The sequence below is a fragment of the Podarcis gaigeae genome, assembly GCF_964106915.1.
Source record: "Podarcis gaigeae genome assembly, chromosome: 16".
NCBI lineage: Eukaryota > Metazoa > Chordata > Lepidosauria > Squamata > Lacertidae > Podarcis > Podarcis gaigeae.
The window spans coordinates 15034853-15058993 of record NC_139693.1 but is presented as its reverse complement, the minus strand read 5'-3'; the positions used below and the strand labels follow the sequence as shown (position 1 = coordinate 15058993).

Genomic DNA, 24141 nt, shown 5'->3' with positions numbered 1-24141 from the left:
ATGAAAATCGGTATACCATTGTGGCCAAGAGACTGGACTACGAATCAGCAAATTCCCAGCTTGTATCTCGCCTCTGCCCTGGACTTGCTATCCACACACTGCCTGTGTTTCCTGTCTCCTGTTCCCTACCCTGCAGAGCTCCACACCACCTTTATGCCAGCAGCACCAAGCCCCTCCTGTCTCTAGACCCTGTTTTGCTCCCATTTAATTTCCTTTTAATTTCCCTAACAGAGACTACACTGATTATCAATAATCTATTGCCGACAACCAGCCCCAAGCAGTTAAGATTATTCAATAAATAGCTGGGGAGTTGCTGTCAACAGTCCAGAGGTGGGGGGGCGGGGGGGCTTGATTCATACACACAAACACACACACACTACTGTGAAAACCCCTGTAACACCCAGTAAATCTCCTGCCCGCCTAGAACTGATTCCCACCTCTTTCTTCCTCCCCGCTTTCCCTGTAATCCTCTTTTATCTTAGCTTCTAATGCTCTTCCTCCTAATTCTCTTTCCCCTGATCCTTATCATCAGTCTACCTAATTTCACTCAATTTCTCTCTCTAATCTTGTTACCAGTCTAATCTCTCCAGTCAATGTTCTCAATCCCTCACGCTGCTACAAACAAACCATCCGGGGACTGAATCCTGGCTTTGCTCTTTGCAGCTGCAGCAAAGGAGTGGCTCCAGGAATGGGCAGAAATTTCCCGTCCCAAAATGCAAACCACAACTTGTCCCTCGGCACTCTTCGTCCCACTCCCAGGGTCAATGATGGCACACCAGATTCCCCCTGTTGGCTTTGTGCTGAAGGATAGCCAGAGGGTGACAGCCCAGTCTTACTGGGGTCGCCATTCACTGGGATCACGATGCCTTAAACTGGATTGGTCTATCCAGCTCAGTATTGCCTACACAGACTGGCAGCTGCTGTCCAGAGTCTCAGGAAGAGAGGAATCTTTCCCAGCCCCACCAGGAGATGCCGGTTGGGGTTCAACTTAGGAACTATGGCCGGCAAACGCTGTGCTTGACTACAACTGGGCTATGGCCCTCTCCCAAAACATTTTCTTCCAGTGGATCCTTCCAGGGATTCTGCAGAAGTTGGTTGGACTTTTGTCTAGACCTGGAGCAGTTCACTTGCTAGATGCCTCTGGTGTTCCTGGCCTCCAAGTTACGTTTTGATGATCACTTCCTTCCCTGTTGTTGCTGCTGTTGGTGATGCAGATGGCCTGGATTGTGTGGGTCAATTGGCAGGATAGCGCTCTGGTGAACCCCCACTCCAGCCCCAAACTGAGGGCAGCAGCAATCCTCTGCCAGGAGCTGCCATTTAAATTTCCCATCATGTTAGGAAGAGCAGTAGCTCAATGGCAGAGGATTTGCTTTGCTTGCAAAAGGTTCCAGGTTAAATCCTTTGCATTATCTCCAGGTACGGATGGGACTTGTCCCAGATGAAGCCCTGGAAAGACGCTGCCAGTCACTGTAGAAAATCCTGAACTAGATGAACCAATGCTGTGACTCACTGTAAGGGTCCTGTCCTGTCAGCAGTGCATGTGCCCATTTGACAGATGCTGAAGTCGAGAGCAGCAAGCCTGAGGCTGCCCTAAGGTAGAGGCCCTGGGTTCTGTCTCTCTCCTGCAAAGTTTGGGCAATTGCTCCGGCTCCAAGCTATTGCCAAGCTGAGAGAAGCCTGCGCCTGCCACTCAAGGCCATCCACATCCCTATAAATATAGCAGCTTTCAGGGGAAGGTTGTGTTACTTGGTCAGGGGGCAGCAACCGCTGCACCAGATTTAGCACAGCTTCAGGCCAGTCGCTCGGTTCTGCCCTGTTGCCCCCACGGCATCCTGGGAGATGTAGTCTTGCCAGCTTTTGCCACCAAATATTAGACAGTGTTCTGCCCTGTTGCCCCCACGGCATCCTGGGAGATGTAGTCTTGCCAGCTTTTGCCACCAAATATTAGACAGTGTTCTCACCTGTTTCAGCCACTTCACTTCCCCTTCTGGCTCTCCACTGTAGCACTGCTGGTTTCCAAACCTAGCAGCCATATCCCATGCTAGCCCTACTCAGAGTAGACCCATCAAAATCAATGGGTGTGACCTACTTGCAACCCCTTGATTCTGCGCCTTTTGTGCTTTCATCCCTTTCTCTATTCAGCCCTCCAGCTCAGCTCCCCCCCCCAAAAATAAATAAAAAACTCCCTCAAAGATGGCATCTTAATCCTGGATCTGCCTGGTTTGGGGCCATGGGAACAAGTCCCCACTGAGCAGGAGTCACTAGAAGGCTGCTGCTTCTTGATCTGAAGGGAACCTGCAAAAGCAGACAAAAGATCCAACAGGGAAGCAGAAGAAGCTGAAATCACAACAAGGGAGTATCCCGAAGTGTAGCAAAAGAGAGAAACTGTGAGAAACTGTGGCGAGAGAGGTACATTTTTTCACACATGGTGGTCCTGTAAAGAAACGTTCACCTTCTGGTTCGTTTTCAACAAAATACAGTCGTACCTTGGAAGTCAAATGGAATCTGTTCCAGAAGTCCGTTCAACTTCCAAAACGTTCAAAAACCAAAGCAGGAGCTTCCTGCAGCCAACTGGAAGCCCCATCAGACGTTCAACTTCCAAAAATTGTTTGAAAACCAGAACACTCACTTCCAGTTTTTGATCATCCAGGAGCCGATTTATTCGGGAGCCAAGGCATTTGAGATCCAAGGTACGACTGTAGGTCAAATAACTATTTTTAAAAAAATACAGACGAACCCTCAATTAGCTCTACTATCAATATTTGATGATTCTTCTCAAACTATCCTCATTAAAGATTTAATAGTTTTTTGCATAGTGGCAGCTAGGTTGGTAACTGGAAGACATTGGAAGCAACCCCATTAAAACCTACTGTTTGGTACAAGGAATGTTGGCAAATTGCTTGAAAGGAATATTTAACCTTTAAGGTGAAAGCACAAAGAAAGGGGCCAGAAGCAGGGAAGTTTTACATATGCATGGTACAAGTTTATTGAATATGTAGTTGCATCCAGTGGCATTCTTCATCCTCCTGCTACCCATGGAACTTTATGAACAACAAACTTTGGTTATTTAGACAACAGAGAACAGCTTGAACGTTGATCACTAACAACTGTGAAGAGAGTTTACTTCTTTACAATAACTTCTTATCTCCTGGAGTTATGATGTTCACTCTTTCCCACTTGCTTAGTTTACATTGCTATTGTTATTGTAGTTTTTGTGTCATTGTATTGGTTTTATGAACTACTTGCAATATATAAAATCTAAATTCTTTTTTTAAGGTGTCTTTTTCCCAAGCCATGAGGAGTCATATTTAGATCTTCTGCACCTATCAGATCTCAAGCACAAGACTGTGTCCAGTTTCATACGCTACACTTTTAACAAGGATAATTTGCAAACCATATCAGATCTAGAGGAGGCCAGTGAAGATGGTGAGAAGGACATGGAAACAAGTTATGCGAGGAAAGGGTGTTGACAACCAGTGTCCTAGTTGGGGGTGGGCTCTCTCCCTGGCTGGGGGGTCAACAAGCAGAGGCTGTGCCACCATCCGTTCTAGTCTGGGTTCTCTGCACTGACCATAGGTTGAACTAGATGGGCTTCAGGAACCCGTCGGACTCTTATGACTTTCTGCATCTGTGCTATGGCATCAAACCCACCAATGTCACACCTGGAAACATTTTTGGGCACTTAGAAATGCCTCACTATCCCAAGAGAAAGAGGAGCTGATGCAAGGGACAATTAACAGCACACAACACCCGGGCCAGGGAAATGGCCTTGATGGGCTGGTAAGGCCAACAGGCAGCCTCCTCTCGTGAAAGGGGAGTGGCCAGCTCTTCTCATCCCTTGCAAAGCTAATGGCTCTTGCTCACCTCTCCACCCCAGACATTGTCCTGGTTGGCACAGGTGCACTTTGCTCACCTCCTGCTGTGCAAGGCATCCCAAATTTAGCTGGGGCTGAGCTTGAAGAAGTAACAGGATTATGACACCTGGCGCCTGCAGCCAGAGAAGGTGGGGGCTGTAGCCTGCTCTTGACTTTCCTTTATTGGATCTAGCTGATGAGATGAGGTCTCCGAGACTGATCAGCTGATCAGCCAAGCCAGCTCCTGCTTCTCCTTGCAATATTGGGGGTGTATCTGCATTGATGTAGGATGAACACAGGGAGGGGTGGCATGCACGGCGCTTGGGCTGTCTTCACAGCAGGAGCGATGGCATCCTCTGCGGCACTTGCCAGTGCCATGAACTTGGAGGATTTGGAGGACAAGGCCTGGTCTGTTGGTAACCAGGCCAGGAACAGCCAGTCACCTTCATGGCTGATGAGGGATGTGAGCCCAGGTCTAGGCTACTGTTGAGCTTCCTAAATTGTAGAAGGAAAGACACTTTCACCAGCCCCAGAGCCCAAAGACACAGGAGCACATCAAGACCACCGTCTGGATCAACCACAAACCTCAGATTTTTGTCCATGTTATCCATGGTGACAATATAAAATTCCCCAATTGCTCATTTGTGATAATGTCAAAAGCACATTGCCCCAAGTAATACTTTAGATCAGGAAGGCAGTGTGTATTTGTGTGGTTGCATTTTGAAGCATCCCCTAGTGAGATGAGGTGTCCAGACCTGTTTTTTGCAAATAAAACTTATTCAGGGTGCTCCCTCTGCTTGTTGAATGCTTCAGTCCCATCAAACTGTGCCTAAGATCACAGCAGTAGTTATGACTAAGGTTTGCATCAAAAAGATTGGTGAGCCTTGCACCCTAGTAGTTTGGGTCTCACTGAAATGAAGCATTGAAAGGTTGGCCTTCCCTAAGTTGTCCCGTTCATTTAAACAGGAACTAAGCACAACTATGATAGGGACGCGGGTGGTGCTGTGGGTTAAACCACAGAGCCTAGGGCTTGCTGACCAGGTCGGCGGTTTGAATCCCCGCGACGGGGTGAGCTCCCGTTGCTCAGTCCCTACTCCTGCCAACCTAGCAGTTTGAAAGCACGTCAAAGTGCAAGTAGATAAATAGGTACTGCTCCGGCGGGAAGGTAAACGGCGTTTCCATGCGCTGCTCTGGTTCGCCAGAAGCGGCTTAGTCATGCTGGCCGCTGTATGCCAGCTCCCTCGGCCAGTAAAGCAAGATGAGCGCCCCAACCACAGCGTCGGTCACGACTGGACCTAATGGTCAAGGGTCCCTTTACCTTTAAGCACAACTAACTTAAGTCTGGATCCAACCCACTGAGCCTTCACTGCCAAAGCTAGCTAGGGAAAAATTCCAGTGGACAGGAAGCCCAGTGTCTCAAGTCCTCCCTCCCAGATTATGCAAAACAAGCATTATGCTGCAAATCTGCATAATTTATACAAAACTCAGCATTTTGGGACAGTTGCTCTAAAGGCAGACAACACCTAGCCCCCACTTCAACCACTTGGAAGCAGTGGATAAAGAGAGCAGCTCTGCCTGCCAAGAATCTCAGCTTTAAGTAATGTGTGTTACCTTAAGCTTTACAACAGTCGGCAGGATGAATCATTTGCCTCTGACCGGCATGTTGTTTAAAATGAAGATTTCAATACCTCTGGGAACTGTGCACATGTAGATTTGCCAACTGAGGAAAACCTTGATGAGCACCTGGTAAAGTGGGCATGAAAATTGTGCCATTATCAGTCATTATAGCAGCATCTGCCTCTTTTTGATGCTACAGACTAGTGTAGCTTCTTCTCTGGGAGCAGTATTCTTTATGCTTACACAAATAAACATGGCAGTATCTTAGAAAGTCTGAGGAGGGCCAGAAACAAGGAGTGGCAGGGGGAGCAGGAGAAGTAAAGAAAAATAGGACTCAAGCACTCAGCAACCTTGTTACCCCCATACTGTCAGAGTAAGTTATGCAAAATTTGCTTACATAGCAAAACCTATTACACTGACTGTACTACACCAAGATGGCCTGCAAAGTTAATGGGCACGAATTGGGGGGGGGGGGTACTGAAAAGCAACTGGTTTTCAAACTTCTGCTGGTTAAGCATTACTTGGTCCGAGAGTTCAGTATTTCTCTGCACAAGGCAGAGTCCAGTTGAGTCAGTCCCCAGTAGATAACATTGACTCTGCAGTGCGAATCTCATAACCACCCACCTCAAAAGGTGACAGGCCATTAGGTGAACTGCTTCTTTCAAACTCTAGGAGCTTTCAGATGGGAACTTGAATCTTATTTCAGATGCATGAAACAGTTAAAGAGCAAAGCAAGGAGGGAGCTGCATGCCATGAGACTTCGCCCAAAGGTCAGGCATAAAGCTAAACAGAGAGCATTGGGTGACTTGGCTGGAGATGAAACCTGATCGGTTTAGAAGCCTACACAAGCCCTTAAGGACTGCAGACCCTCGCAAGCCATGCCTGCCTGCCCCATCTGACTTGGAGGGCAGATTCTTCTGCACAGGTGTGCAGAATCACACTTAAGCCCATTTTCTGTAACCCTAGTGACAGCTTTAAGGCAGGTCCCCATCAAGATAGCAAATGGGCCACAAAATCTGCATCACAATTTTTTACAATTCTCTTTATGGTTTGATCCTGGAATAAGATTTTTTGTCTTCTAGGAACAAATAGAAACTGCATTCAAGTCCTCCCTTACAGAGGGGTTGATCTCACACAATTATGTAACCACAAAGCTGCTGCAGCCAGGATTTGGCAGAACACTAGACAACCTGGGTAGCTTGGAGCAAACTGTCTCCATAGGAAAGTCTGGCCACACCATTTAAGAGCAAAGTGTGGATTCCAGGACACTTATGGGTGTTTTATCTCCTGTGCATTTTGAACCTGCTTGGGAGGTGAGCTACCTCTCAACTCCTGTGCTTGGGGTGGAAGACACCCCCCACCAATACGAGGGCAATGGCTCCCCAGCTCAGCTTCCTGGGTTTGTTTCTTCCCCATATCCCAACAAGGTTTCTTTCCAGGATTATATTAAAGTACACAAAGGGAAGGGAAAGTGGTTTATGATACTCCCATTTGCAACTCAGAGTTGACAAGAGAGCAGCCATCTAGTTATGAATAGGAGTGTCTTGCAGTTGGTTTAATACCACCTTAAGTCACCTAAATAAATTAAATATGCCAGTGCTTTTCTCCTAATTGATATTCTGACCCTCATATGCAGACTGGAAACAGGGTGGGGAGACCTTTATATTCATGGGGGAACAGTAGCGGCAAGTTTACAGCCAAACAGCTTTGCCAGTTCTTAACCAAGATGTCTCTTTTTTTTCTGGGGGTGGGGGGGGCAGTGGAAGAGAAAGGAGGAACACAGCATCCCAACAGTGAACAAAAATGGTGGGCATGCATCACCATTTTTAGCATCCCTTGCAACTGGCTTTAACTGCCATCTCTGTGCAGCGTAAATGCTGTTAAACGGCTGATTAATACGGGGACACCAGCATACTCCTTAAGCCTCAGAACAGAATGTTCTTGCTTGGAGCACTTTTGTATTCAGGTGACGCACAAAGACACCAACAGCAAATTGAATGGGTGGAAACACTGCAGGAATCTGTTGTGGAGAGGACAGACTTCACACTCGCTGGAGCCACCAAAGCAGCAGCAGGGGGGACTGCTCAAAAGGACCCCACTGCCTCAGATGCTACACACACACACCAGCCACTAGCAGGCATTAATGACCTAGCCAGAAGGCCTCAAGCCTGTCCACAAAGTTGTAACTCTGTTTTAGAGGAAGTTAAAATCCGTAAAAGGAGAGGGAAACAACGCCAACACATTCAGGCAGATCAAGGAGATTTGTAATTTCAAAGATGAAATTGACTGAACTGTCCACATGCTTCTACTAGTGGACAAGAACAGCAACTGGCAAGAGTGGGAGTTGACAGTGGATGAGGGCCATTTGGTAGAACTTTTCCAAGCAGAAGTGACTCACTGATAACTCCCAGTAGCATACAGGGGAAGAGCCCTCTGGCTCAGTAGAGTATTCTCAGGACACATCTAGCTGATGTTGTAGAACTTGGCCCCCACCTACTGGTAGCAGCAAACACCCGAAACAGAATCCTCTGCTCCCCCCACCCTTTAAAGGAAAGGGATGCACAACAAGAACTATTTTAAAAGCTGCATTTAATTGGAACCTCCCTTTCACTGCTCTTTTATTCTTACACAAAAAGCAATTAAGAAAATGGTTACAGGAGATCGAATGAAGCATTTGTACACACATCATTGTCAACAAAAATCATTCAATCTAGGGGCGGGTCCACCCCAAACCACAAAACACTCAAGGCATGTAAAAAGAAAAGAAAGGAGTTTCTAGGCAGATGGACAATATCAAAATGGACTTCAAAAGAGATGAAGATGCCCTCTCAATTGTGACTTCATCTTAACTACTCAACGGGAGTAGAGGAGAGGGCCTAAAGCCCCCACTCCCAGTTTTAAAGGAAGGCCCACCCTGTGAAGTCTGCCTTTCCTTTGCTATGGAGAAAAGGGGAGAAAACTGGCACTCCCCGTATCAACTGCAGTGCATGCGACGTCCAGCTTCAGAGAAAGAAATCTACGGAAATAATCCATTTGCTTCTTTAACTCTACTGACAAGACTTTTCCGTGATGGGAGATACATGTGGCCATGGAAAACTTGTGTCTCTTAGATGAGGTTAAAAATCTAATTCTGTAAGAAGAACTTAAAATGAACAAAAACCACTGTCCCACCCCAGAGGGCAAGGCAGGTAGAGCTGCATCTAAACACAGAAGGGGCCTTGCCACCGTTGCTACCACCATGGCTAGACCTGGCAGTTTCACATGGACTTTCCCAAACTTTAGGATGGTGGTGCAGACCTCACTTCGTGGGATGGGGGGGCGGGGAGACTCAGCACTAGTGTCCTGATGGGCAAGTTCTGCTACTGAAGTACACCAGTCAGTCATCAAAAAAGGATTCTGACAAGAGTCACACACCTCTCTAAGTACAGAGTAAGGAGGGGGAAGAGGAACACACACTCCTCATGTGCTCCTGGCTGGGTTTCAGAAGTCTCCCCTCCAGCTCCTGGCTCCAGATTGGCAAGAAAAAACTGTATAGAAAAACCATTCTTCAGTTCTGTGGTGGGGGTGGGGGGGGAGCAGGGGGCATGCCAAATGGTGGCAAGGCTGGCACTCCAACCCCCATCATGGTGACAAAATTAGTAGGGTCCATGGGAGGCGGAGGAGGGGGAGGGGCGTACATCATGCCCGCGGAGCCAGGCGGCGGGGGCGGGGGAGGAGGCGGGGCCCCGGGCGGAAGCGGAGGCTGGACCCCTGGAGGCAAAGGCACCATGGAGGGGCTGCCTTGCATCTGTGGGGCCCCCGTAGAAGTTGCCACCGCCGCCGCTCCCTGCTGCTGCTGCCATGGAGGGATGGCCCCGGTGCCAGCGCTCGTGGTGGTGGTGGTCGTCGTATCTAGGATTTAAAACACCAAGTGGTCACCCCAAGAGCTCAGAGCCAAGCTGCTCCTCCCTGCCCCGCATCAAGCAGGGAAATGGCCGATCCGACCTTCTCCAAAGAAGAAAAAGACCCAGCCCATCAATAATCAACCCATAGCTAGGATACTGCTCCAATCCCCACTGACCAAGGTGATTCCCATTTAAGATATGCAAGCTTTTCTGCCAACTTTCCCCCCAAAAATTGGCCAAGGCAAGGAAAAGTCAGGCCCTGGAGGCAGAGGGGTGGCCAATTGAGGAACCTCCTGAGGAGCCAAGCTCAGATAAACATGTAGCTGCAAATCAAGGGGGAAAGAGGCTTATTGCAGGTGCTGAAGGCCAGGCTAGAGGTCAACAACTTCCCCCAAGTGCAAGCAAGGCACAGAAAGAGAGAGGGAAGAACTGGCCGGTGGCCACCAACCCACATTTAGCTTGCCCAGAGGCAGGTCACAGAGGTGCAAAATTAAAAGAAGTGCTCTTACTCACTTTGCTGCCATGGCAAGGGAGTACTGCTGCTGGGAGGCGGGGGTGGAGGCTGCTGCTGCTGCTGCCATGGGGGAAGAGGACCAGAGGGAGGCGGGGGAGGCTGACCACTGGGTGGAGGGGGCGGAGGGGGCATCATACCCATCGGAGGCGGCATCATACCTGCAAGGTCAGAGCCAGAAAGACAGTTAAGTAGAACCGGGTAACACCCACACATGCTTTGTGTGCCCCCACCTCAATTTGAAAAAGAAACAAACAGGTTGCTCACCTTTTCCTTGGAGGCGATAGACCCCAGAGCCCACTGGCGCATTGCCCAGGTACTGATCTTAAGGGAATGAGAGACCATAGCTTTAGCAACAGTTGGAATTGATGAGCTCCACCAGCCCAGGTCATCATGACAAAGTCAGCCACGAGCAAAAATAAACAAGACTGGGCTATGGAAGGGCAAGGCTCATCAGCCCATGAGGCTGTACTGAGGTTGACCCTACCCATTCCCAAGATCGCCAAGGCTCACCCCCCCCCCTCGGTAGGCTCCCCGTGGTGTTCTGGATTGTACTTACCCATGTGATGGGGCCCAGGGGGACCGTGAGGATGTGGTCCCTGGTTCATTGGTGGGTTGTGAGGCTGCATCCAAGGTGGAGGACCGTTGGGGTTGTGCTGCATTGGGTGACCCCCATGTCCTCCCATATTTGACATGTGGTGGGGGAAATTGTGAGGGCCACCAGGCCCTCCAGGTCCCCCCCCTCCTCCACCACCGCCTCCACCTCCGCCACCACCATGCATGCCATGGAAGGGCCTGTTTTCAGAGGGGCCAGAGTTCATCCATGGCGGGCGGTTCTAGGAGAGATGGAAACGAGCAGTTATTCCAATGAGGTAAGAACAAGCGAGGAAGATCACAGGCCATGTACACTCTGCACTAGAAGTGAATTGCCCATCGGTCAGTGCAAAGTATCAAAATCCTAACCCCTGTCCAAGGGGAATATCTGCTCACCCCTCACCACAGGATTATGAAATTTCAGCAAGCAGTGCTCAAGTGTTTTAAAACTTACCTTTGCAGCCATGCCAAAATTAACGACACCCTCACCCGTCCAAGGATGTTACACTTTTTACTTCCACATAACAGAAACAACAAACTCTTCTGATGTCCTGCGAGGCACACTGGCTCAATTCAATCCTATTATTCCTTTTCGAAATACTTGAAGAATCTACTCCCATGTCTTTCAATCTGCCCTCACCAAGACCTTCCACCTAGAGAAGCCCATGACTACTCACAGGAGGTGGCTGGTTGTTTCCTGGCCCCGAAGGTCTTGGACCACTTGGCAGTGGTGGATTGGAAGGTCCAGAAGATGATCCCACCGATGCTGGGACAGGAGCTTCTCCCAACTCAGCCATCAAAGACAGGTATTCCTTGTCCATGCGTGCTTTATCCTGGGCTGACTGGGGGTCTCCAGGCCTGGAAGGAGAAAGCCAGTTACAGAGGCCAAGATCCTAACTGCAATATCGAAAACACCCAAGTCCTGAGTTGGACAGTAATCCTCCCCTCCTGGCCAATTATGGGTATCTTCACTTCTACCAGAAGCTATTTAAGGCACCCATAGAATTGTAGAGTTGGAAGAGACCACAAGGGTCATCTATTGCAGTAATCTTTTTGCTCAACGTGGGGATTGAACCCACGGCCCTGAGATTAAGAGTCTCATGCTCTACTGAGTGAGCTATTCCAGGGATAAAACACCTACATTAAATCTTCACACTTCAGAGGAAGCAGATGCTCACACCTTGTCACAGGCATGATGCCCTGCTCCTCGCTCTGGAGCACAAGCAGTGCAATTTTCAGGCCTTCCCAGCTGAGGCTTACCGGGCAAATTTGCAATCTGATGCAATGTGGCCAGCTCCTCCACACTTAGTACACACAGTGGTGTTGGTGATGCTGCGAGTCTCAGTGTTTTGCCATGGACGCAGAATTCTGAAATGGGACAGTAATAAGAAAAGATTGTAACTGACCCAAGCTCCTTTCCAGTGGGCGAAATTGGGCACTGACCAATACGCACCTGTTGTCATCTTCACGCAGTGTCCCATTGAGGCGGGCCAGTTCCCGCAGCTGCATCTTGCGCAGATCATTCTGGTCCTCTGGAGTTTCAATGCCTTGCTTCAGAATGTTACGGATCTAGAAGAGGAGAGGAGTGCATGTTGCTCTATCATTAAGATTGGATCACTAGTCAGATTGGATTACCATGGTCCTTCCAGGGGGCATGCAGGAAACTTCCAAAACACCCACCAATGCATGAGACAGGGAGGATCACACAGTGTTTTGTTGCTTGGCCCTCTGTGTCCTTTACCTGTTCCACTGCCTTCTTCACATTCTCCATGGTGTTAGCTGTGACCAAAGCATGAAGTGGCTCATCCTCACCAGGCAGCATCTGGCCATCTTTCCGGCCCACCTTCCCTTCTTTCACAGACCCTTTGCCTCTGATCATAATCTTAGCATTGCACTCCTTCTCAATGTTCTTCAATGTGTTCCCTCTAGAATGGGGAGAACCCAAATCCAAGAGTTGAAATCAACAGCCAACACTCTGAGTGTCTTCAAAAGAGAAAAGGCACTCCCACCACTAATAGCTTCAGAAACAAACAAACAACTAGGAGGCTATCTTGAAGGCAGGGGGAATAAATGTTAGTGATAAGGAAACAACATAGCTAAAGGAACCTAATCCTATTGCTACTGTACAAGGTTTACAAAACAGGTTCCAAGGATCAGCCTTGCCTCATAATTAAAGTCTTAATCATTCAGGAAATATTGTGGGGAGAAACAGAAAATTTACAGTATGCCTGCTGAATTTACTAAGGATCAATAGTGACACATTAAACTAGACATTTTATCTGATCAGAGGAAAAACTTCACGAGCTAAAGCAATTCTCACGCATCCAACATTCTACATCACCACCCCTTGACATCAAGACCATTTCCCAAAACCTTCCCATGATTCTGGACTTGCCACTTAATTATCCACCCTGCATGGAAGAAACACATGCTCTTACCTGGGTCCAATCAGAAGCCCAACGAAGTTAATCTCAGGATATTCATCCTGTGGGATCATCACCTTATCACTCACTCGAGTTGCTGGAGGTCTGCGAATGATTAGACAGCAAGTGTCATGCGTGGTTGTCCCCAACAACAAACCCCTGCCAAGCTCAAACTGACAACCCTTGAAAACAATTCAAAACAAAGAGGCCCTGGGATAGCACCAGTTGAGAGGCCATAATCAGTTCATTTATTTTATTAAAAATGCTATTACTACTTGTTTTTTAAAAAACACACCTCAAAGTGGTTATTGAGCAAATGATTCTACAATGGCTGCTAATTTTGATAAAATACAAACCAGACCACCTAAGATTTTCAGACACCCTGTTGAGAGTGCCCCCACCTTTCGGGATCTGGTGAGTGAGAATGCAAAGCAGGGTCTCCTCAGCTGCACTGCCTCACCTTCTGAGCTCTCCTCTTTGTTAACTTGTCAGATATCCAGATGTGTTTAGGTGACTGCCGAAGACCTTTCAATTCTTTATTTTAATGGTATTTGACTGACTATAATGTCATTTGCTGAGTCTTCTTAAGAAATATCTTTTACTCAGTTTTGATTTATGTGAAATGCTGCTAAGCAAGCTCAAAGTGACTGTGAGGCAAGCTAGATCCATTTCAAGTAATAGGCTGGGCAAGAAAGAAGCTACCCCTAACCCCAAACTTGTCTTTCTCCCCCAGTTTACTTGTAATCAGCTGGTGGCTTGAAGTCTGGGTTGAGCGCCACCATCTCTGTTATCAGGTTGTGCCTCTCCTCTTCCAGTTTCTTGCGTGTACGGAATTCACGGGTGTTCAAACGCTTCCCCTCGCTATTGTAAATCGGTTCAGGGGAAGGAGACCTGCAGAGGAACAATCTCCAGTTATTTCTCATGCAACTGAACCCTCGAGGCTATTTATTAAGTACAGGCTTCCCCTCAACTCTAGCACAATTTAGAAAAATAAAATGAAATAAGAGACCACAGGAAAGGAAGGTGTAAACTCACTCATGCCCATTAATGCCTCATGGACAAGGCGGCTGTAGCAAACCACTGCCTGCTACCAGGAAGAAAAAAACTGGGGTATTTTATTGGGTAAGGAGGGGTGCAGAAAAGGGAGTGGGGTCACACACAGCCATGACAACAGCTCTGCCATGAGTGTGCCTGTTGTTAAAAAAGGGGAGGGGGGCAGGGAAGATGGAGAAAGTTGATTCACACAAAGAACAAACTTTCCAACTTCATTATTCCATGGAGGCAAACAATTAGAAAGAACCCTGGTGCAGGAGGTAAATCAATAAAGAATTATTCATGTTAACCCTGGACTTTTTAACATCAGAAAAGTAACAAGACAGGTTAAGCTTCTATCAAACCCTTTCTGGCAATACAAATTATGCCTATTTCACTGGCACCACGTGGACGGGTCAAGGCTTCTGTCCTGGCTTTACCTCCATTTTGCTGGCTGCATCAAGGCCGACTGAACCTGTTTACTGTGTTTAAGAGTTAGAGAACTGGGGTGGGTACAAGTTCAACAAGCCCACCCTTCTCATGCCACAGTCTGGGCCTGTAAACCGCTAGAGACAGACCTGCTTTCTCCATGTAGTTTAGATGCCCAGAGGTTCTAACAAATAAAAATGTTATAACTAAAATTAAAAAGAGTCAGTTTGATTTATCACAGCTGCACTTGCGGTAAAAAAGCCACACTCTTAGAATTCTGCTTAAGTTTATGGATCTTTTTCCAAACATATTGAAATAAAAATTTAGAGTTAGCTGCAAGAAGGGAAGAGATATTGGTCATGTTATCAAAAAAATACATCCTTGAAGTAATCAGAAACCTAAACCTTGGGATTTTAGTTAGACAATCTTTCTTTCTAGTTGGTTAAAGGATTGATTAGAGCCAGTTGATCCCAATGTCTTCTCAGCCTGAAGTGAATCATCAACACAAGAATATGAAATAAAAAGGTCAGATTTTGTAAGGAGTGATCACATCTAAATTACACCTCCGTTTCTAGGACCTGAGAAGGCTTAACAGTCCCAAAGCAATGTGAACAATTTTATCTCCCCCAGTCAGCATTCACTAATAAGTTTAAAATAAACCCATTCACTAGCTGAGTAGATCCTTTTAAACACAAAGACATGGGTAATTAATAAATTGATGGTTCCAAGATTAAACCTTCAGGAAAAGTTTAACGCTGATTGTATCTAATAGCTTCATGCCTTTAGTAAGAGCTGTCTTTCTGAAAGCAAGTGAGGTAATTCACTTTTACTATATGTTAATGGCATCATGTATTTTAGCCAGTATGGTCTCAGTTCAAGAACATCTTACGTATATATGACAGTAACTGCAGGCCCCACTCCCACCCCACATTCTGCATTAACCTTCTGTTACATTAAGACCCAACACCTCATGTTACTCTTCTAAAGCACAAAAATAAGGCATATAAATCTGCTCCCACCAAGAATGAGTTCACCTGTCAAGTTTAACTCAAAGCCCATTATGGGAGTCCAAAAGGTATTCCTCAACTGTACTTTTAAAACTAAAATAGGCAATATCAGGCCCCAAGAACTAGAGCTGAAAGCTCTTTTCTTTTGCAAGGCGTCCAAAACTACTGGCAGCCTCACCATGTTTATTTACGGTCCCAAATAACTGTTTCAGTTGGGCCAAATTTAAGGGGAAAGTGTATTCCACTTCAAGAACAAGAATTAGTTTGCAAGTTGTGCAACATGCTATAACACAACAATTTCCTGATTATACCTTGTGATAAAGAAATTAATGTTTACAAGCCAATTAAAAAACGAATCAAACACAGAAGTTATTTTGTTGGATGACACTGATGCCCAACAAAACCACAGGTGTCCAATTCGGCATACTGCAGGTGCAGTACTGCTTGGGCCCCAAATCCCAAGATATTGGCCAATGCTGTGTAGTAGCTGCTACCAAAGAAATTGGTTAGTACCCATCTGGTTTAAAAACCATGCTCAGCCACCACTTGAAAAGTACTGTAAAATCAGCTGTCAGAAAAAGTTTCCAGGCTGCTCAGACTCAGTGACTGTGCTGAGGATTCCTCAGTGTGAACCTGCGAGAAAAACCTCTGGACACTTGCCCAAGACCAGCACTGAACAGGTTAAAATTAGTTGGCCACCATATATGTATCTTTTTCTTAGGTCGGGTTAAATAATTGCAAACTACAGACTTAGAAATCCTCAAGCAAGGATGGAACCTTTATCCCTTTCTGGTTTTACCTTCCCTAGCAAGTAAGATCTCAGCTACCATCTCTGACAAATTAGACCACTGAAGACATTTCATTAGGAAGAAATTGCATTGAACTGACATTATGATGCCACCAAAAAATTATTGAAAAAGGTAAAAAATGTTACTGTCAGCTGGTTAAAACTGTTTCCCAACCTGTCCTCAGGGTTAGGGGGGATGCCCAGGTCTCCTGTGCGCAGTTTACGAGTCAGGTCTTCTATCTGCAGTTGCACTGGAAGAAACCAGGTTAGGAAAGAAAAAAGGATGGAAAAAAGACAATGTTACCAAAAAACATCTCAAATCTCAACATCAAAGCATGAAGAACTGGAGAATTTGCAAGGGATGACTGATACTTCATCAATATAAAGATCAGGAGACCCTACAATGTTATTTCAGTCAAATATGTTCATCAGGATTCCAGAACAGTCTCTCATTATTTCTAGCAAGTATTCAAAAAACATTACACATCAGGAAGCAAAGCATTCATCTGAGAGTTAGCAAAAAATAAAATAAAATATCTAATCTTTGTGAATCTTATTTCCAGCTACTGAAAGATAATCATCCCAACTTTCTATAATTGGACAAAGACTTCTAGTAGGAAGCATGGCTGGCCATCACCAATGCTCACGTCTTTTAAAACATCAGAACCATCTTGCTTTGTTATGAATGCATTGGTCAATCTAAGATGGAACTTTGATCATACCCGATTAGCAGACGTTGTCTCTTTCTTGAGATTCTGTCATATTGGCCATGATCTGCATGTATTATGTAACCCTCTGCTAGCTAGCAAACACTAAACACTGAACTGCATAATTAAAGGAAAGCATGCTTTAATTTTCTGGTTATCCAATAATGCACAAAGACAACCGAACACCCAGTACTAACAGATGTCAAACATGTACCAATCGATTTTTACACCCAGAATAAAAAAAAATTACTCTGGTTCATCCAACATAGCGCAAGGATTAGTATTTGCTCAACTAGTGAAGAGTTTCAAAGGCAGAGCAGCAACTGGTTTGGGATTCAGAACCGAAGCCCCTTGTTGAAGCAGCTTTGTTCAAGTCTCCCAGACATCGGTCAGGCTACAATCGAGGAAATGGTTTGTAGACTGCGAGCCAAATCACTACTAAGCAAAGGTACACCCACACCCATATTAATAAGAGACTCCTTATACATGTAACAGAACATAGAAGATGCAGATAATCCAGGCTTGACAAAACCTATCTCCAGGGCGCAGCAGGCCTGGTGAGAGAAGGCCACTCAACACCACACAACCCAGCTTCTCATGAATTGCTGAGATCTTAGAGGAGGCCTCTATTTCATGCTGAGCTTTGGAGGTAGAAAAGGGTTTCTGTATACAGGAGAGGGAGGGCTGCTCTCCATGTTGCACTGAGCTTTGGGAAAAACAAAAGCAGCCACTTCTGCTTGCTCCAAAGCCTAATATGATGAGACACCATCAATCCCTCTTTCCATAGGCCTCTGGCACACAAAGGGGGGGGGGGACAACAACAAATAATGCTGGCTATGGAGCCATGTCAAATTGGGAGATTCCCCTGAAATAACTGAGAGTAACTTTGGAAGATGCTATAAAGAGCCAAAACACAAGCCAATGAATTGAGGCTGGATTTGAGTCAGTAAGCTGAAGCTGAATCCTCAAGAAGAAGCAGACCCTATACTTTGGGGTCAGGTAAACTGCTGGATTGTCACTGGAGGTTTAGGTGGCCTTGGTGGCTAGGAATGCCTATTTCCAGCTTTGGCTGGTGCACAGCTAGGACCCCTTTTAGGCTGAGATGAATTAACCACTGCACTCCATGCTCTAATAACTTCCAGACTGAATTATTGCAATGCACTCTACTGTGTCTGCCCCCTTAAAGATGACCAAGAAACTTTAGCTGGTCCAAAATGCAGTGACCATATTGCTGGCTAGAGTTCCATTTAGAATGCACATAATACCTGCCTTTAAAGAGCTGCATTGGTTGCCCAATTCAAGGTGCTCACATTAGCATTTTAAAGCCTTAAAGAGCTTAGGCCCCCAAATTCTGCAAGACCAACTCCTCCCCTAAAGATGCTCTCAGGTGTTATGTTCAGCAAACGGAGGCCCTCTTGGCAGTTCCACCACCCTCAGAAGTTCAGACATGATGGCCCTGATGAGGTCGTTCTTTGTAGCAGCCCCTAAGTTGTGGAATTTCCTTCTCAGAGATGTATCTGGCACCTTCACTGTATATCTTTTGTCGTCCCCTGAAAATGCACCTCTTTACCCTGGCCTTTGATGCCCAAGATAAAATAATAGAATGAGCCCTAAATACATTTAATTGTAAACTATCTTAACTGATTTTAATATTGTATTTTTATATTATTGTGACATCCCTTAAAATTAAATCCAACAATGCCAGAAAATGCAACTAGCTGTCAGTTTCTCCAGCCACAATCTTACAAATGAGATATTAGGTGGTTGAGCTTTGTACATACATCAAAATATAATGCATTCCATGTGTGAGCCAAAACCAACAGAAAAATTGGTACTAAAAGATTTCCTTCATTATTTTAGGCATTGGCAAACCTTATCTAATCAATAATTGAAAACATCTAGATTCTTCAGTTGATGTTAAACGTGAAAACAAATGTGGGGCTGAAACACTATTGGACATTAAATATTATGTTATGGAGACATGAGAGAACTGAAGGAACAAATATGTTATTTACTGGTGATAACACAAGACATATTATGAACATCATTTGTGTGTCACCAAGGCTTCTCAATGTGGATTATAACTGAGAAAGCCTGCAGTCCTTAGCAAATACATTTCCAAGAATGCAGAAAACAGCCTAAAGTTCATCAGCCAATTTTTCTCCTCCAGGCCAGGCAGTGTCTAGCTCTACTGTAGAATCTCTCTCAAACTTTGTTCCCACTTATTCATCTTAAGTAAGTGACATGAAAAACCTTCAACAAGCTCTAATCTCATTACTTCTTCATGTTTGATCTCCTTGAAGTAAACATAATTTGAAAAGGTTCAAGCAAATCAATCACCTGCTGAAATCAATAGAGTTGACCATGGCCAAGTTCAGAACACGTTGGAACTTATTTCCAGAGCTTGCTCACAAGCAAAGCTTTGGTTTTTCAAAAATTGTTTTTCCTTTATTGAAATGCTGTAATACTACGTTTTTTTGACACTGGTATTTCATCTCTCACATTAATGGTATATTCTCTTTCACATAGAAGGAGCCTTCCTCACTCCCTTATTACAGATGTGCATGTACCTTTGTGATAGTATTTAGACTCAATAAAGGTCACACGTTCCTCTGCCTCTTTACCTAGTTTTGTTGTGGACTACAAGGCCCATTTTCACCATACCAGTTAGTTAAGCAAGTGGAGCACTCGTATCTTCGCATAGACTGAGAATTCTGACCCAATTCTATCCATTTACAGACAGAGCTGTTTGTTAGCAGAGTCTGACAGAGCTGCTCAATTACATATCAGAATTTATTTTTAATGCATTTCTAAACCAAATGGTTCAACAGCAGGGCTGCTCTCTTTGATCATTTCAAGCCAACCACTCTTTCGCCCACATCGATTCTCTACCAGATCTGTAAGAACTATTAAATTAGTACCAAGTTACTGTTAATAAGAATATAAGGTAGGGATCAGGTAGTGTAGCTTGGTTAAGCAAAGCCTAAGTAGAGGTAAATTAAAAATAAAAAAACAACTTCAGAAATGTTAAGAAAACTGACTCTTCAGGAATGCAGTGCAGAGCACAAGGTAACAACCAGCTTTTCCAACTTGCATTAAGCGGCACACCTTTTCAATACAGAAACTTTGACCGACTCAAGAGAGAATATTCTGCACTGTATAAACATTGACTTAACCTTGAAAATTGTGCAAGCCTTTAGAGCAGTAAAGCAGCTCTCAGCAGTATTATGGATAGCTATACATGATATATCAAAATTCTCAGTGATTTATGCATAAGAAAGGAGTTAAAGCTTATTGTGCAATCCTAATGAGATGAACAGTTATTAAATGGCCTTATGTTCAGGGGAAAACCTTGGTTTATTGAGAAGGCAAGGACTGTACCATGTAATGTAACACCAGAGCACACTAGAATGATTTCAGTCGGAGTACTGATCAACAGTCACAAATAAACAGTCACACCACATTTCTCAATACAAATAATGCAAATAACGTTCTCTGTTCCACATACAATACAGTATCATTTGTCACTCCCCAGTTTTCAGTTAACAGTTCCAACATCATGATTCCCACAGAACCGAACAGTGTCTCTTTCCCAGCAATTGTGTATGTGAGTACAGATCCACAAACTAACCTAGCGAAGCCCACCCATCAAAAATCAGAAGTTAGGGGGCTCTCCCTGCTTTTGAGTGGCATCAACAATCTTCACCACCTTGGAGTATCAATTTTAGCTTTAAAGAATTAGCATAGCAACATAAGAGAAAGTCAGAAGGGAACCATGGTTAGGTTAGTTTACAATATTCCACTGCAAAAGAGGTACTTGCTTCCAACAATACAGCTTGAAAAGGGACTCTTAGTGTTCTCTGTTAGCAGGGAGTCTGTGAAGCTAATAAGAGACCCTCCTGATTAGATTTTAATGGCCAATTAAGTAAATGTCAGCAAGTTTCATTCCCCAGCACCTCAAAGGACTTTAGCTTTTCTACTGTGCCTGTGGAGGACACTCTTTCACCCAAACAGTACAAGGAGCTAGGATGGCGCACAATTCACTCTAAGCAGAGACATGAATATTCATCTATTTTAAGAAATGAAAACAAGGCTGGAACAACTTGAGCCCTTAAAAGCACAATTTTTAAATGCCTCAGACGCACACAACCAAAAATAGTGTCTGGATCAGTACTGACATGAACAAATGAAAACAGGAAAAGAACGAGTATTTACCTATATAAGCTCTCTCTTGTTCACGGGTAAGCCCAGGAGGGATAACTGTGGGCATTCCAGGGATGACAGTCTTCTGGTCCATGGTATCTTGGTTCCATCTGCTCCTCTTCCTCTTTTTATTGGGAAAATCTGCAGACAGATAGGTTTCTTTAAAGGAACAGTTAATATGTGTCAAAGTTCAATTTGGCTTTAAGATAGCCTTAGTTAACATTGTTCAAGTTCCCCACCATGGCTTATTATTATTATTATTATTATTATTATTATTATTACCCCCCCACCCTTTACTATCAGGTCCCAGGGTGGGTTACAGCAATTTAAAATTCATTATTAAAAACAATTTTAACAGAACAAATTAGTCCTGTGAGTATAGGGAGGTATACAAATTTTATTATTATTATTATTATTATTAAGTAGTAGAAGTCGTGGAAAGAGTGACAAGGTCCTGAAAGCATATCACAAGCGCCCACAGCGTAACAAAACCATCTCTATTCTTTCAATGATCAAGCTCCCACACAGATAAAATGGACAATGGGGTCTCTTGCAATCTGGGAGCCAACTCTTTAGTTCCTTTGGATTTCAAAGTCATTTCAGTTTAGGCATGCTGTGTCTCTTGAGCAAGCCTTTTCTTCTTTTTATAACTTGGCTAATGCCTGTGGCTTTTAGGTGAGCATGCAGTTAATTAATCTTACTAAAGACTCCAAAAAGAAAGCAAGAATTGCATGCCCTTTCAACATTAATACACAATTCAAAGTCAAACTGTGAAGTACAGTAATATATTCTGAGATGAAACTGTTGCGAAGGTAAGAAAAAATTATTGGTAAAATAGTTCAAAAAGGGATACAGAAACACCACACAAAGTAGCCTTGCCCCCCAGATTATGGACACAATGCTACTACAGTACTATTTAGTTCTAGATCAGCAAACATTTGGAACATGAGGGCCTACTACTTATTTCTCCACATACCCTGGTACATATCTCAAGTAATTTGCTTAATTATTAAACAGTATTTGCACCAAATGAAGCACTGCAAAATTACATGAATGACAGTTCCTTCAGATGTGTAACATTTTCCACAGAATTACAATCTACTTACAAGACTTGTTGTCTTATTCCAAAATTATGAAAATGATTTTTCCTGGAGAACATTAAAATCAGGGTAAAATTAACTGCCCTTAAAAATGATATGAGTTAGAAAAACAGAAGCTTTATTACGCAATTCTTTAACAGTCCTACAAATAGGCTGCATTTTGTCCATCCTTATCCACAGGGAAACGTCAGCTATTTCAAAGGCACCAACACACCAGATTACACAGCTCCCTTAAACCCTGTCCACTGTTTAACTAGAAACCTCTCTCAAACCATAACAAGCACATTATATTTGTTTTTATAACACACTGATTCTTCTCCCCCACCCCCCATTTTAACCTCACAAAAATCCTGAGAGGTAGGTTGATCAGTCCAAGGCCACCCAGTGAGCTTGGAAATTTGAAACTTGGGTGTTCCCAGTCCTATTATTATTAACAGTAATAAAGCCACACCAGCATTTTATTATTCGTTCCTCTTTCATTCAATCCACTCCAACAATCCTTCTCTAGCTCCCTGTATTTAATGTCACGCTTACTAGAATCATGTTTGTAAACATAACACGAAGGAAATGAGATGAAGGGGAGTTCAAAATCCCTCTATCTGGCTTCATCGGTGACATCTGGTTAAGTTCTCTGATGTGCAGCTAGCTCTTTATGAGTTAAACTTGGTTTCTTTTTCTTTTAAATTGAGTTATTACATTTGACCAGAAACCCTAACCTATGCTTGTAACAGGAACATGAAAATCCCTAAAATAAGGAGCACTGAAAATACAATTAGAAGCTGCAGAGGAACCACGTGGCAATCCTAGCCCGATGGGCCACGTCGCCTGTTTTACACACAGCGTGGTGTAGCGGCTCAAGAGAGTGTCTTTTTGGAGAGACAGGCGATCAGCCTCTGGGCCCCGCTCCTCCTCCGGAGCGATCTCGGGACAGTCACCTTCTCACACCCCTCTAGCCCAACCTCGCAGGGTTGCTGTGATGGCAAAGGATGCCTCTCGAGCCAGACTCTCACCCTGTGCGTTTGACCTGCTTCGCGGGGTTATAGCATGGAGACGGGGGAGGAAATGTCCTCCCCTCCATTCTCAACCTAGCCTACCTCAAAGAGAAAGAGGGCTTCTTGGACAGCGAGGCATTCATACCAACAGCGATCAAATAATAGTAATAAAACGTTAGGCGGCGCTGGCGGCCGCGTGCCATTCCTCCCTCCGACTTGCCTTGGTTCCCGGCCCCGGCCTGTCCGCCCTCGTCCTGCTGCTGGAGGTGGTGGAGGTGCTGCGGGCCTTGCGGCGGGGGCTGCTGCTGCTCCAGGCCCAGCGGGGGCTGCGGCGGGGGCGAGGGGAAGCGGTACTGGCTATACTGGGCCTGTTGAGCCTGCTGCTGCTGCTGGGCCGGCGGTGGCGGCGGCGGGGGCTGCTGCTGCTGGGGAGGCGGCTGGGGCTGCTGCGGTGGTGGTGGCGGCGGCGGAGGAGGCGGCGGCGGTGGCGGCGGGAGGGCGGCGAAGGGGAAGGCGGCGGCCGCCATGAGGCTGGGGATGGCGGGCTGAGGCTGGGCCTGCGCGGGGCCCGGCGGCGGCGGTGGAGGCGGGGGCCCTTGCATGACCAGGCCCGGCGGAGGCAGCGGGTAGCCGGCCTTGCCCGGCGGCGGGGGCGGGTGGAGCTTCCCCAGCGGCGTCGCGTTCGCTCCAGTCGCCATAGACGGAAAGACACACGCAATGGCGCCCGCCGCGATTTCGCGAACCTTCCACGCCAAAGTCTCCCCTCACAAAGGCGGGAGGCGGCGATTGGTTGCAGGACCCGTCCTTCGCGCTCCCGCGCACGACCCCGTTGGCCAAGGTTCGTGTCGCTCAGCCCGTGCCGTGAGGCGATTGGAAGAAGGGCGCGTTCGCGGGAAAGGGATTGGCAGGAAGGCAACGGAAAGGCAGGACTGAAGTGGATTGGGTCTTTTGGTTGTCGCTCAGCTATAAACCGGGCCGTCGTGGTCATGGATTGGCTGTGA

At 45.7% G+C, this 24141-nt stretch overlaps 1 protein-coding gene across 13 annotated transcripts; it reads right to left on the bottom strand.

The window, feature by feature from the left end:
* Positions 1–8043: 8043 nt before the first annotated feature.
* On the bottom strand, positions 8044–23904 carry SF1 (splicing factor 1). Of its 13 annotated transcripts, none has more exons than XM_083716442.1 (13): positions 23361–23904; positions 21061–21207; positions 16314–16389; positions 13622–13774; positions 12899–12988; positions 12202–12385; positions 11914–12029; positions 11721–11828; positions 11138–11318; positions 10426–10702; positions 10134–10190; positions 9869–10027; positions 8044–9362 (listed from the first exon to the last, which is right to left on the bottom strand). In XM_083716442.1, the coding sequence occupies exons 1-13, from the start codon at positions 23836–23838 to the stop codon at positions 9019–9021; spliced, it is 2370 nt and encodes a 789-aa protein (XP_083572568.1). In that variant the 5' UTR covers positions 23839–23904; the 3' UTR covers positions 8044–9018. The 13 variants fall into 13 exon arrangements, with proteins under 13 accessions (XP_083572568.1, XP_083572573.1, XP_083572574.1 ...); XM_083716447.1 differs by having other exon boundaries at positions 21061–21189; XM_083716448.1 differs by having other exon boundaries at positions 9865–10027; positions 23361–23903.
* Between the last annotated feature and the right edge of the window lie 237 nt (positions 23905–24141).

Bases quoted from the DNA above. Each gene is read 5' to 3' on its own strand.
- SF1 (XM_083716442.1), bottom strand. From the start codon at position 23,838: ATGGCGACTGGAGCGAACGCGACGCCGCTGGGGAAGCTCCACCCGCCC. The intron at 16,390-21,060 runs GTAAATACTCGT...GGTTTCTTCCAG, and splicing joins ACAAGAGAGAGCTTATATAG to TGCAACTGCAGATAGAAGAC. The intron at 12,386-12,898 runs GTAAGAGCATGT...TCCCCATTCTAG, and splicing joins GGGCTTCTGATTGGACCCAG to AGGGAACACATTGAAGAACA.